Source organism: Aquarana catesbeiana, linkage group LG03, assembly GCF_042186555.1.
Source record: "Aquarana catesbeiana isolate 2022-GZ linkage group LG03, ASM4218655v1, whole genome shotgun sequence".
In the NCBI taxonomy this organism is placed as follows: domain Eukaryota; kingdom Metazoa; phylum Chordata; class Amphibia; order Anura; family Ranidae; genus Aquarana; species Aquarana catesbeiana.
Genome location: NC_133326.1, coordinates 643,976,923 through 643,992,309, shown reverse-complemented (window position 1 = coordinate 643,992,309; position 15,387 = coordinate 643,976,923). Strand labels below are relative to the sequence as shown.

General features: G+C 43.5%; 1 protein-coding gene across 1 annotated transcript in view; it reads left to right on the top strand.

Moving 5' to 3' along the window:
- KEAP1 (kelch like ECH associated protein 1) overlaps positions 1–15,387 on the top strand; it is a 55,119-nt gene that overhangs the window by 19,626 nt on the left and 20,106 nt on the right. Inside the window, exon 2 of the mRNA XM_073622568.1 lies at positions 6,860–7,843. Coding sequence (XP_073478669.1) covers positions 7,301–7,843 — 543 coding nt within the window. The 5' untranslated portion in view covers positions 6,860–7,300. The remainder of the gene's footprint in view (positions 1–6,859; positions 7,844–15,387) is intronic.

Below are 15,387 nucleotides of genomic sequence, written 5' to 3'. Positions count from 1 at the left end.
AGACTATCTCTCTATACTTCCCTGTCAGAACAGGATCTGCTTTGTTTACCTAGACAGATCCCCGTTCTGCCTCTGGAGAGCGATCGCGGCCGCTGTACCCACGCATCGGCTCCCCCGATGTGCAGCATCTCATGCACGAAACAACATATGGGTACGTCTTTTTCACACAATAGGGCCACCCTGCAGCAGTGTATATGCGGTGGCCGATCCTTAGGTGATTACTGATGAAAACGGGTACCAAGTAACCTTTTTTTATAGATAAAACAAAGTTTTCGGAAACAAGCAAGAATATTGCTTTTTGACCACTGTTCATTTTTACGTTAAATTTTGATTTTGGCTTTAGTCAGTCTTTTGACTAAAATGCCATTTTAGTTTTAGTCATATTTTAGTCATATGAATCTAAACTGATTTTTTTTTTTTTTGTTTTTTTTTTCACTGAAAACGTGCAGCTGGCGAAAACTATGATAAGATTTTCATCAACAAAATTAACACTGCCTGTTTTGAAGATCTCTTTAGTTTCTGTTCTAGAGAAATCTTCTTCTTAATGTGCACACATAACAGTTAAAAGTTGTCCGAGGCCTATATGTGTTTTCTGGCTGAGTCAATAATAGTGTCCTTTTATTTCTGCAGTTGAGCAAGGGTGAAAACTAGATGTGCCTGACACATAATTTAGTGCCAGAGGAAAAATCTGAAAATGTGTTTTGAAATATAGTCATGAAAACCAGTAAAAGTCATAGTCGCATGAAACCTTCTGTCTGGCGATATTGGATAGATATAATCTCTATCTTGTACAATATTTCACAAAAGTGAATAAATCCATCACATTTTTGTAAATATTTTATGATATCTTTTTATATGTCAACACTGAAGAAATACCACTTTGCTACAATGTAAAGTACAGTGGAACCTTGGATTGCAAGCATAATCCATTCCAGGAGAATGCTTGTAATTCAAAGCACTCACATATCAATGCGAGTTTCCCCATATAAGTCAATGGAAACAAAGATAATTCGTTCCACATTGACTTCTATTGCATGTAATACCGCATGTGGCCAGAGGTGGGGGTGGGGGCGCCGCCGGAGAGACTCGGAGTATTTCCGAATGGCTCCAAGTGTCACCGGCGCCCCCGCTCCTCTGGCCAAATGTGGTACTGCACACCGCAGAGGCTTGACTCCTGCCTCGAGACAATACTCGCAAACAGAGTCAGGATTTTGAAAAGTTCCACTGTAGTGAGTGTACAGCTTGTATAACTGTAAATTTGATGTCCCCTCAAAATAACTCAACACAGCCAAAAAAATCTAAACCACTGGCAACAAAAGTGAGTACACCCCTAAGTGAAAATGTCCAAATTGGGCCCAGAGTGTCAATATTTTGTGTGGCCACCATTACTTTCCAACACTGCCTTAACCCTCTTGGGCATGGAGTTCACCAGAGCTTCACTGGTTGCAACTGGAGTCCTCTTCCACTCCTCCATGGTGACATCGTGGAGCTGGTGGATGTTGGGATGTTGGAGACCTTGCGTTCCTCCACCATCCATGTGAGGATGCTCAATAGGGTTTAGGTCATCTGGAGACATGCTTGGCCAGTCCTTTACCCTCAGCTTCTTTAGCAAGGCAATAGTCGCCTTGGAGGTGTGTTTGGGGTCGTTATCATGTTGGAATACTGCCCTGTGGCCCAATCTCTGAAGGGTGGGGTCAAGAGTGTGTGGTGGCAACCAGGTGAGGAGTACAAAGACAAGTGTGTCTTGCCTACAGTCAAGCATGGTGGTGGGAATGTCATGGTCTGGGGCTGCATGAGTGTGGTTGGCACTGGGGAGCTACAGTTCATTGAGGGAACCATGAATGCCAACATTCTGTGACATACTGAAGCAGAACATGGTCCCCTCCCTTCGGAGACTGGGCCGCTGGGCAGTATTCCAACAAAACGACCCCAAACACACCTCCAAGATGACCACTGCCTTGCTAAAGAAGCTGGGGGTAAAGGTGATGGACTGGCCAAGCATGTCTCCAGACCTAAACCCTACTAAGCATCTGTGGGGCATCCTCAAACGAAAGGCGGAAAAGCGCAGGGTCTCTAACATCCACCATCTCCGTGATCTCGTTGTGGAAGAGGACTCCAGTTGCAACCAGTGAAGCTCTGGTGTACTCCATGCCCAAGAGGATTAAGGAAGTGTTGGAAAGTAATGGGGGCCACACAAAATATTGACAATTTGGGCCAAATTTGGACATTTTCACTTAGGGGTGTACCCGCTTATGCTGCCAGTGGTTTAGACATTAATGGCTGTGTTGGGTTTTTTTGAGGGGTCAAGCAAATTTACACTGTTATACAAGCTGTACACTCACTAGTTTACATTGTAGCAAAGTGTAATTTCTTCAGTGTTGTCACATGAAAAGATATAATAAAATATTTACAAAATGTGAGGGGTGTACTCACTTTTGTGTGTGCGTGTCTGCCAATAGCTAAAGCCTGTCAAAGAGGGTTAGAATCTCGGCTGGTTCAGCAGGAAACGCGAGATTCAAACCTTTTTACATGCGATTAGTGCTAGCGGCTATTATGTGTTCCCAGCGGGGGAAGCTGCCCCCACTGGGAGATCACAATGGCTCCTTTGGAGGGATTCCCCTGTCAACACTTTGGGGTGTTGGGAGAATCAAGTTATTTTTCTTTCCTGCAACCTGTAGCTGCAGGAAAGAAAATTGCTTCCTCTATGGCCAGCCAAGGAGCAATAGTTGTTCATAGCTATTAGTTCAAAGAAGCCCAGTATACGTGTCATGGGGACATTCTTGATGACCATACCAAATATTTTATTACCTAAAAATGTGTACTCTACCAATACAAAACAGTTTTTCTTCTAATCACTTTGTGCCTAACAGAAGATCAATCTGTAGTTCTCTCCTGAAGGACTTTCTGGTTCTTGACTGTCCTAGCAATATGAAAGTGTGAGGTTGAGGAACTCCAACAACACCTAAAGAGACTTTTTTTTTTTTTCCCCCATTCTGTTTAAGGGGACCGTGTCTGTGTAAAGCTGCTTCCTCATCCCACTGATGCCTCTCCAGTGATTTCCACACCAATCTTTTTTCTATATCAGCCAGCACAAAATCCCTGGTGATTCAGAGTAAGAAAGAGCGGGTTTCCTTATCCTGTGATGCAGTGCCAGGGCCTAGCAGCCAATTACTTTGCCTGAGTACGATCAGTAGAGTAGACACCTGGGAATTTGGTGGTGGCTGCAACTGTGAGGGAAAGCTGGTGACATTTCTATAAAGTGGTCAGGGGCAGACTTCACTCACACTCTCTCCATGCCCTTAATGGGCAACGCGGTAATGCCTTTAGGTGTATTTGTGGGAAAAAAATATTAAAACGCCATGCAGCACAGCTTTTGAGTACATGCACATCTCCCCATGTCAGTTCTCTTTAAAAACCGTGCAAGTGCAGAAAAATACCTGATGATCCTGCCAGAAATGTAATTTTAGTTTCCAACTTCCTATAATGGGTTTGACAAGCAATGTTGTCAGTCAAGCGTTCTCTTCTTGAATACGTCAGCACATCTGTCGTTTTCATAATTTCATATTTACATCATCAACATGGAAAGCAGTTTGTTTTACTGTAGTCATGCAAGGGAGAACTCAGACAGGACTGGCAACTCTGTTTGAGATTGAAATGAAATGAAGTGGTGGTAATGTTAGACCACTACAGCACTTATGCCCTGTACACACGATAGGATTTTCAGACGGAAAATGTGTGATAGGACCTTGTTGTCGGAAATTCCGACCATGTGTGGGCTCCATCACACATTTTGCATCGGATTTTCCGACACACAAAGTTTGAGAGCAGGATATAACATTTTCTGACCACAAAATCCGTTGTCGGAGTTTCCGATTGTGTGTACACAAATCCGACGCACAAAGTGCCACGCATGCTCAGAATAAATAAAGAGATGAAAGCTATTGGCTACTGCCCCGTTTATAGTCCCGACGTACGTGTTTTACGTCACCGCGTTGAGAATGATCGAATTTTCCAACAACTTTGTGTGACCATGTGTATGCAAGACAAGTTTGAGCCAACATCCGTCGGAAAAAATCCTAGGATTTTGGAATGTCCGATCAATGTCCGACAGTTTTTTTAAATAGCCGTAAAAGGGGGGGGGGGGGGTGTTTGTGTGTTTTTTTTTTTTTTTTTGTTTTTTGTTTTTTTTTCCTTTTATGCACAAAAATAATTTTTAATGTAAGCAGTAGTCTAGAAATACAGGTTGAGCAAGAAAAGTTTGAATCTAATTCCTGAGAATTGTAGGCTCTCGTGTATTCATGCAGGGAACCATGGGACTGCTTTGACAGGCAAAAACCTCCCCTGCTGCTCTTTTTGCTCTACATTGCAGTGCTACCAACTGGACTGATTGTTTAGTAGAAGACCTTACCAGCCGCCCTGGTGTAGTATTGACATTTTCTTGCTTATAGAGCTATATTGGGGAGGTCTACTCTCGCTCAGCTTTTGTAGTGTTTTCCCAAGTCACATTACAGCCAGTGCACTTGCTTAGGGGGTAATCCAGCGGAAGCTTCGCTGTGTAGCCCCCGAAGCAAGAAAATGACAGCAGTGTTCTTCTCTATACCAGGGGTTTTCAAACCCAAAGGGGGGGAGGGGAGGGTTGCCAGACTGTGGCCAGTGAGAGTAGAAAATGTCCTGTGTGTGAGTAAACAATGCCTCCTCTTTGGCATTAGGTGGAGGAATAGTGCTCTATTGCTGGTGTGAGTTGGAGGCGTAGTGCCCCATCGTTGGGTGTCAGTGGAAGGAATAGTGCCACACGATTGGTGTCAGTGGCAGTATTTATGCCCCATTGTTTGTGTCAGTAAGAGGAAAAATTAAATGGGAGGAATAATTCTCCAAGGGCCGTATAAAGGCAAGCGAAGGGCCACATCCGACTCCTGGGCCACAGTTTGGAGACCACTGCTCTACCAGCGATCTCCAAACTATGGCCCTCCAGCTGTTGTGGAACTAAACATCCCATGAGGCATTGTAAAACTGTCATTCACTTGACTAGGCATGAGGGAAATTGTAGTTCCTGAACAACTGGAGGGCCATGGTTTGGGGACCCCTGCACCATTTTCCACAGCAAAAATTCTAGTTATTTCAGATGCATGCATGGATAATGTAGTACTAGTATATTATGGGATATATTAAACCGTTATTAAACCCACAATAGTAAAATCTGTCTGTATATGCAGAATAGTATGCTTGTTATACTCACTGTGGAATTTAAGGGGTTAATCCTCTATTGTGTAAAAAGGCTCTTTGATCCTGAATGGACAGATCCACCTCCTGCATGGTTTCTCTTTGCAAGGTCAGATAAGGCACAGTGAGGGTAGTACTGCTGCATATGCTCAGTTTGGTCTCTATTGCTGGAGAGAACATTTCCTTGTTGATCAGAAGAGCTAGCCAGATCACATGATATTGACATCACACATGTGGGCGTGTATACAGATCCTAAATGACAGCACAGTCCCTCCCTCCTCCATCCCCAGTAACTAAAATAAAACACAGTGGGTGGGATGACACATCTTTATTTATGGATGATCCGCCTCCCATAATCACATGAGGACACAGGCTGTAATGGAAATCTCCTAACCGAACACTCAGCACTTGGGCAGACCCTGCAGTTTATCACATGACCGTGGTATACAAACCTGTCTATACTTGCCTGCTCTGTGCAATAGAATTGCACAAAATTGCTCTGATCCTCCTCTCCTCAGGTCTTCCGTCTGCACTCCTGGCTTCTCCTCTTGTTGGTGCCCCCCCAATAGGATGCAGATTTCCGAGACTGGCTGCTGCATCAGTTCACACACGGTGCCCCCTGACTCCCCGTCATTGAAGTTGATTGACAGGAGCGGGAGCCAATGAGATCCCGCTGCTATTAATCTGCCCAGGGAGGAGGGACAAAGCCAGGAGAGCCACAGCTCTCATGCTCAGCGCTGGATTGTGACGAGGCTTGGGTAAGTGTGAGGGGGGGGAGCCTGTGACACAGGTTTTTAGTGATTGTAAAGTCTTGTGTGTATTTTCCTAGGGAAAAAAAAAAAAAAACTTGTTATACTTACCTGCTCTGTGTAGTGGTTTTGCACAGAGCAGCCCAGATCCTCCTATTCTGGGGGGGGGTCCCTCTATGGGGCTCCTCCCTCCTGTTGAGTGCCCCCATAGCAAGCAGCTTGTTATGGGGGCACCCGAGCTCCGCGTGTTCATTCAGACACAAAGCCGCTGTTCGGTCCCGCCCCCTCTCCCTCCTGGTGGCTAACTGACTTTGACAGCAGCAGGAGCCAATGGCACCACTGCTGTGGCTCGGCCAATCAGGAGGGAGGGTCCCTGACAGCCGAGGCACTCTTGGACATCGCTGGATAGAGATAGGGCTCAGGTAAGTATTAAGGGGGCTGCTGCACACAGAAGGCTTTTTATCTTAATGCATTTGAAGTGCGGTGCCTTTGAAGCATAGAATGCATGAATGCAGGAAAAACCTTGAGGCTTTAGACTATATAGGCCCTTTGGACTACTGCTTTATTGTACACTTCTATTTTACATAGGGAAGTGAAATGCTGTAGCCTTTGACAATCTATGTCCAACTATTCTTTATGTAAGACCCTCCACCATCTTAATTATGCAATCAAATCAGATGCTGTTGGAGGTGTAGGAAGTGGTCACATGGGAGAATGTAACATTGCAAAGAAGGGGGGTGGGGGTGCCCACTGAGCAGGAGAGCAGAGTGGGAGATGATGCATGGTCACTGAGGGATATAAAGCTAAATATGTGCAAGAAATGTATATTCTACATGATGGACCTGATGGGACATTACCATGACTAACACGTTATTTTTTTCTGTCTACAGATACCCAACAAAAAATGAACTATTTATGGTCTTCTTGGATTTACTTTAGGTGGACTTTTCAGTAGCCGAATGGAGTAACTTGTATTTAATTTTGCTATCCTAGACAATTTAAAAGTAGGCACCATGGAATAGATTCTAGGATTAAAAAATTCATAAACAATGGAATACTAAATATAAACTTCCCGTTCAAGGATTGTTGAAGAAAAGACTAACCTCCAGATTGGATTACATTTTTTTTTTTAAACCATCTTTACCTTTTGGAATTTCAGGAACTGTAAAATTCAGTGTTTCTTAATATTTCCAATCAAAATATATTTTTCTAGATAGATCTATTTTATTTTTTTGCACAACAGGGGATGTGCATGTTTATTGATTTGGATTTGTATGCTGTAGTTGTCTTGGATGATGTGCATCTAAAGGTTGACTGGAAGTGAGCTGGGGATGTATGCCACTGAGTGCAAGGCTGAAGTCACCCCCTCCCACAGCAATGGTAACCGCCAATTCCACTATTCACTGGCGGATCACACCAACCAGGCCTTCCAGATTATGAACGAGCTGCGGTTGGGACAGCAGCTGTGTGATGTGACTCTGAGGGTCAAGTACAATGACCTGCAAGCAGACTTTGTGGCGCATAAAATCGTGCTGGCTTCTAGCAGCCCCGTCTTTAGAGCCATGTTTACCAACGGCCTCAAGGAATGCGGCATGGAGGTGGTCTCCATTGAAGGAATTCACCCCAAAGTCATGGAGCGGTTGTTGGAGTTCGCCTACACAGCCAGTATCTCTGTGGGGGAGAAGTGCGTCATCCACGTCATGAACGGAGCTGTCATGTATCAGATGGACAGCGTGGTGAAAGCTTGCTGTGACTTTCTGATCCAACAACTGGACCCCAGTAATGCCATTGGAATTGCCAGTTTTGCTGAGCAAATTGGGTGTCAAGAGCTTCACCAGAAGGCCCGGGAGTATATATACATGAACTTTGGGGAGGTGAGAGTTGAAACATTTTCTTTATGGTGTCCACCTATGGATCATTTATTTTGGTGCAGAGGGTTTTCATCACTTAATTTCATGCATTAAATCATTTCAAAGGTTTCATTGCATGAGATTTTCCCATGTTAGTGTTGTTTTCACTGATACCTTCAAACTAGTAGTTCTTTCTATGATGCTATCATTTGAATCTGAGGTTTGGGTTGGGTGTAAATAACACATTCTTTTGATACCCCACAGTTCAGTGTAGACGTCTGAAAGCACCTCATTGTTGACTGCTGAGGCACTCGTGTTATAATATTCTAATCTGAAGGAGCTCATGTTAGAGCTTTGAGATGGGACATGTAGCATTGTGTCCAGGTTAAGAGACTACACAGAATGGGGGTGTATTGGCCAGCTCCTCTCGGTAAAAGACCATTCTGTACTTGGGTAGACAATCGTGACATTATAAATGTGGTGATACTATAAATCCCATCTTGTGATAAATTACAAAGATCCTGTGCTTACACTAATGTGGTGTTCCCACTCCTTGGATAAGTTATTTTGTAATAAATATAATAAAGTGATGCACTCCCCTTTATATACTTTAATACTCTGCTCTTGTATTCAAAGTAAAAGGTGAAAAAACATATGTGATAAATGATCAACTCATTTAACGTGGTAAGTATCCAATGTACAAACATAAAATGAATTCAAAGTCTATCCAGCGTGTCCTTTTATACTTGGCGATTTGTAAAGGATCAACTTGTAAAATAAGACCTTCAGTTTAAGGTTGGGTTGACACCTCCGACGGATGCAGCTCGCAGCAGAGTTCCTGTGTGTCCCTTTTCTCAGTTTTCAGGGACGAATCGGGGCTGAATTTTTGCCTGAATTTGGCCCTGAAATGGAGCCAAAGACGCACAGCGTTCCTGTGCAAGCCGCCCCGCAACGAAGATATGTGAACCAGCTCCATAGAGAGACGGTCACAATCTCCTGTCATGCGAACTGGATGTGGGGAAGCCTGCATCCAATTTGCATAGGTGTGAACCCAGCCTAAAATAGAAATAAAGGGCAAAAAATGTTTGTATAGTTATAAACAAACAACAAACCTAATAAACTTTTTGTAGCGGTGTAGTTGCCACTAGTAACAGACAAGCCACCATTTTACCCCGCTGCCAGAATTCAGACATCACATACAGAGACAATGAACAGTCTATTGCTGTTTTTTTTTTTGTTGTTGTTTTATTGGGGGGGGGGGTACGACTTGGCTGGGGGAAAGGGGTATATGGGATGCCCGTAAAATCTTTTAATTGCTATCATATTTTAAAGATTAAGCACAATAGCACAAAGTTAGAGCCAGAAGAGGTGATGTGCATAAATTATAAGTGCCCTTTCACGCAGAGGAGGCATCGGCGGTATTCGGCTGCTAGTGGGGCGGCCGAGAAAGGGTTAAAGACCACTGCAAAGCGCCTCTGCAGAGGCGCTTTGCCGGCGGTATAGCCGCGCTGTCCCATTGTTTTCAATGGGCAGGAGCGGTATACACTCTGCTCCTTCACCGCTCCGAAGATGCTGCTAGCAGGACTTTTTTTCCCGTCCTGCTAGCGCACCACTCCATTGTGAAAGCCCACGGGGCTTTCACACTGGAGACAAAGCAGCGGCACTTTCGGGTCGGTTTGCAGGCACTATTATTAGCGCAATAGCGCCTGCAAACTGCCCCAGTGTGAAAGGACCCTAAGTATGATCTCTTCCTGCATCTCCATGCAGACTGTTGCTCCTCCTCTGCTTAACTCCTGCAAACTATTCCTTCCAAGAATTCCCCATCCATTACCGTGTAAAGGATGAGGACATCACTTTTGACCGTGTAAAAGTGATGGTCCCAGAACTTACTTCCTCCTGCACAAACCTATTAATACTGAGGTAAAGTAATGTCACATCTTCTTCTTTGGGTAAGAAGGACCCACTCTGAGTCCTTAAGCAGGCTCTGGTTGCTCGCTGCTACTAGGCCTGAGGCCTGCAGCACCTCTCCCTGGAGGCCTAGTAGTTTAAAAGCATTCTTATGGATGGTGGACTACTGTTCCCAGCCAGCCCAACTTGCAAATCCTGTGCCCTCAGGCCACATCGATTTGACACAGATGCGGCATAGCTAGAGAACTTACCACGGTGTGTTCTGCTTAGTGTAGTCAGTTTTTAATAGGAAAGCAGAGGGACTAGCAGGAACACCAGGGATTTCACACAAAGGAAGCAATAGAAAGAGTTCAGGATACATACAAGTACATGGTACAGCAGCCACATCAGGAATATGAAATGTTGGGGGATTTTGGTCTACTCTTCTTTACAGATCCTCTCTAAATCCTTAAGGTTTCATCTCCCGCCATAAATTTTGTATAGGATTAAGGTTTGGAGACTGGCTAGGCCACTCCATGACCTTTTTAATGTGCTGCTTCTTGAGCCGCTCCTTCATTGCCTTGTTTTAGGTCATTGTTATGCTGGAAGACCTATCTACGACCCATCTTCAGTGTTCTAGCAGTGTTCCTAAAGCATAATGTTTCCACCTCTGTGCTTGACTGTAGGGATGATGTTCTTAGGGTCATAGTCAGCATTTTTCTTCCTCCAAACGGCAAGTCGAGTTAATGCCAAAGAGCTCAATTTTGGTCTCATCTGACCACAGCACTTTCTCTCAATCCTTCTCTGAATCATTTAGATGTTCTTGGCAAACTGGGCCTGTACATGTGCCTTCTTGAGGAGGGGGACTTTATAGGGCGCTACAGGATTTCAATCTATGATGGCATATTGTATTACCAATCATTTGTTTGGTGACTGTGGTCCCAACCGCCTTGAGATCATTCATAAGCTCCTTCCGTGTAGTTTGGGGCTGATCCCTCACTTTTTCTCATGATCATCCTTACCCCATGAGGCAAAATCTTGCATGGAGCTCCAGACTGAGGGCGATTGATGGTTATTTTGTATTTCTTCCACTTGCGAATGGCTCCAGCAGTTGTCTCCTTCTCACCAAGCTTCTTGCAGATGGTCTTTTAGCCCATTGCAGCCCTGTGCAGGTCTAAAATCTTGTCCCTAACATCCTTTGACAGCTCTCTGGTCGTGCCCATGATGGTGAGGCTTGAATGGAAGAAAGATTCTGAGGACAGGTGTCTTTTATACAAATAACGAGTTGTCGTTAGGAGCACCTCCTTAAATTGACAGGACTAATCTGTGTACCACAGGAGCACATATTGTAGCCAGTCTGTGGGAGCCAGAAGTATTGATGGTTGGTAGGGGATCAAATGCCTATCTTACTCATTGAACTGCAACTCCATTTAAAACGTGTATCATGTATTTTTATTCTGAATTTTTGGTTGATATTCTTTATCATGAACAATACACCAGTGTACGTCGGTTTGTGCGCGAGGTTATGTGGGGGGGCGCTCATTGGCCAGCAGGGGAGACAATCAGCGGGCTCGATGGCCACCCACGATCGTCCCCCCCCCCCCCACACCCCCCCGCAGAGACAGAATGGGGATCTGCCAAAGTAAACAAGGCAGATCTCCGTTCTGAGGGGATGACTAATGCCGCGTACACACGACCCGTTTAGCCGCCGGAATAAACTCTGAAGGTTTCTCCGACGGAATTCCATTCAAGCGGTCTTGCCTACACACGGTCATTCTAAAGTCCGACCGTCCAGAACGCGGTGACGTACAGCACGTACGACGGGACTAGAAAAAGGACGTTCAATAGCCAGTAGCCAAAAGCTTTCCTCTCGTACTTGCTTCAGAGCATGCGTCGTTTTTGGCTCCATCGAAACAGCATACAGAGGAGCAGTTTTCCCGATAGGAATTGGTTCTGTCGGAAATATTTAGAGCATGTTCTATTTCTAGGTCCGTCAGAATTTTCAAAAAAAAAAAGTCCGATGTGGCACACACACGATCAGAATAGACGATGAAAAGCTTCCGTGCGACTTTTTCTGTCGGCAATTCCGCTTGTGTGTACGCGGCAAAAGAGATCCTGCCTTTCTGCTATGCAGGAAGACGGATCTGTGTGTTGTCCCAGGCATGCCATAAATCTATCCCCTATTTTGTAGACACTATAACTTTTGCATAAACCAATCAATATACGCTTATTGTTTTTGGTAAAAAAAAAAAAATGTAGCAGAATACATATAGACCTAAATTTAAGAATAAATTAGATTTCTTTTTTATTGGGTACGTTTTATAGCAGAAAGTTAAATTGCCAGGTTTTTGATTTTTTTTTTTGTTTATAGCGAAAAAAATAAAAACCGCAGAGGTGATCAAATACCACCAAAAGAAAGCTCCATTTGTGGGGAAAAAAGAACTACCACCATTTTGTTCTCCAGGGCCCCTGTTTAAAAAAAAAAAAAATACAGTATCTCACAAAAGTGATTACACCCCTCACATTTTTGTAAAATTATTTTATTATATCTTTTCATGTGACAACACTGAAGAAATGACACTTTGCTACAATGTAAAGTAGTGAGTGTACAGCTTGTATAACAGTGTAAATTTGCTGTCCCCTCAAAATAACTCGACACACAGCCATTAATGTCTAAACCGCTGGCAAAAAGTGAGTCCAAATTGTGCCCAAAGTGTCAATATTTTGTGTGGCCACCATTATTTTCAAGCACTGCCTTAACCCTCTTGGGCATGGAGTTCACCAGAGCTTCACAGGTTGCCACTGGAGTCCTCTTCCACTCTTTCATGATAACATCAAGGAGCTGGTGGATGTTGGAGACCTTAACACTCCCACCACCATGCTTGACTGTAGGCAAGACACACTTACCTTTTGTACTCCTCACCTGGTTGCTGGTTGCTGCCACACACGCTTGACACCACCTGAACCAGATAATTTTATCTTGGTCTCATCAGACCACAGGACATGGTTCCAGTAATCCATGTCCTTAGTCTGCTTGTCTTCAGCAAACTGTTTGCGGGCTTTCTTGTGCATCATCTTTAGAAGAGGCTTCCTTCTGGGATGACAGCCATGCAGACCAATTTGATGCAGTGTGCGGCGTATGGTCTGAGCACTGAAAGGCTGACCCCCCCCTCACCCTTTCAACCTCTGCAGCAATGCTGGCAGCACTCATACGTCTATTTCCCAAAGACAATCTCTGGATATGACTATGAGCATGTGCACTCAACTTCTTTGGTTGACCATGGCGAGTCCTGTTCTGAGTGGAACCTGTCCTGTTAAACTGCTGTATGATCTTGGCCACTGTGCTGCAGCTCAGTTTCAGGGTCTTGCCAATCTTCTATAGCTATAGCCTAGGCCATCTTTATGTAGAGAAACTTTTTTTTTTTTCTTTTTTTCAGATCCTTAGAGAGTTCTTTGCCATGAGGTGCCATGTTGAACTTCCAGTGACCAGTATGAGAGAGTGAGAGTGAGAGCGATAACACCAAATTTAACACACCTGCTCCCCGTTCACACCTGGGACCTTGTAAAATTAATGAGTGACATGACATCGGGTAGGGAAAATGGCTAATTGGGCCCAATTTGGACATTTTCACTTAGGGGTTTGTGAGATACTGTGTGTGTGTGTGTGTGTGTGTGTGTGAGTGGAGAGAGAGAGATAGAATAGGTATAGCTATCTATTCTCTTAGCTTGTAGACGCTATAACTGTTGCACAAATCAGTTAATATACACTGAGATGCCTGACCGGCAGCTCTCGGCTCGTCATTGAGATCCCTCTTCTCATACTCCATCCAGCCATACTGTAAAGAATCTCAGGAGCGGATTACATGGAGATTTCCCAGGATTTGTGTGCTCTGCTCTGCTCTGTCAGTTGGTCGTAATTCTTTCATTCCTTTCCAAGAACAGGAGGAAGGGATTCAGGTGACTTGTTTTTAGCAATCTGTAATGGGATACCAGAATTTTCCTTTGTGTGTCTAGTTGTTACATGTCACTTATAATTTATTTTTATATTTTTTTTGTACGGTGCTTTCGCTTTGTCGTTTTTTGTTAGTGTATTGAACTCTTCTATGAACCATGCATCCTTTTGTAAGTTGAAGGTTACCTACACGGATATGTACAGTTGCTTGGAAGGTGGCGAGGCACCTTCACACTCGCACGTTCGCACATGGTTTTAACTATATCTTTTTATCTTTAAAGTGGAACTCCAGTTATTTATTTTGTACCCCTCCCCTGTTTAAAGAAAAAATCCAAGTTCTGTTTACTCTCTCAATGCTCTAGCCCAGTGGTCATCAACCCTGTCCTCAGGGCCCACTAACAGGCCAGGTTTGCAAGATAACTGAAATACATCACAGGTGATATCATTTGCTGCTCAGTGATTGCAGTATTCTAGTCTGCATCTCACCAAGGTAATACATAAAACCTGGCCTGTTAGTAGGCTCCGAGGACAGGGTTGATGACCACTGCTCTAGCACATTAGTATTTTTGTTTTTTTTGCATGCAACAGTAACCATCCAAAACTGTTTTCATAGTTTTATGGATTGATTTTAATCATAAAAATTACAACAAAGACGACTTTAGAATTTATAATCTACAAACCGATACTTACAGATAGTGGTGCACTAAAATGAAAATTCTGCTACTGAAACCAAAAATTCAGGATGCACTTTGCAGAAACCTAAATTTTTTACAGTTTTTTTTTTTTTTTTTTTTAAATGTATTTTTATAATACATTGTATTATATTCAACTGTTAATATGAATTTATTGTCGGCCAATATGGGCACCTTTTTTTGAAGCAGTGTTAAAAATCCTGCATGCTGCATTTTTGGTGCATATTTGGTCAAGTTAAAAAATAAAAAATGCACCTTCCCATTCAAATGCATTGAAAACACAGCAAGAATGCATAAAAAATGCACCTGTGTTGTGTCACATGACCTATGGAAAAACGCACCATACGCACGGTAAATTTGCGGGCATGTTCAACAGCCATTTTTATTTTATTTTTTTTGGCACAACGCCAAGCCTCAGCTGATAATCTTCAGCGGCTGAAATTTTCGGTGGATCACTACTTGCAGATAATTGCAGGCTATTTGTTCTTTGTATACCTTTTTTACTTTTCTTGCCATCCCCAGTTTCCCCTTTTTTTTTTTTTTTTTTTTTTTTTTTTTTATGAAGAGCACAAAAATCCACCTCCCTTTACTTTATGGAACTCTGCCTGCCTTCTGGAACATGTAACAGGAATATCCCAGGGTGCAGCTGTAAGTCCCTGGTTACATCACCAGTGCCTCACTCAAACAGGAAGTGAAGAAAAAAAATGTTTAATGAATGTAACATTTCGTATCAGCAAGAGGAGCTGCATGCTAATTCGATTTTTAGTGATAGGCAGTAAAGGTCAGCATTTAAAGGACCGCTCTGCCAAGTGGAAGGAAAGCCTTATACTTGCTCCCCCCCGCAATCAATCAATCAAGCTGAGTTCCACCCAACTGTACTACTTGGTCTTAAACTAAAGACCATCCCTCGTGGCTATACCCTTTTTTTTTTTTTTTTTTTTTTTTTTTTTTTTTTTTCCTTCTTACCTTTTATGCAGTAAAGGCGTGATCTTCTGTCTGTCTCTCAGAAACGCTGCGTGACAGGAAGCCTGTTTGTG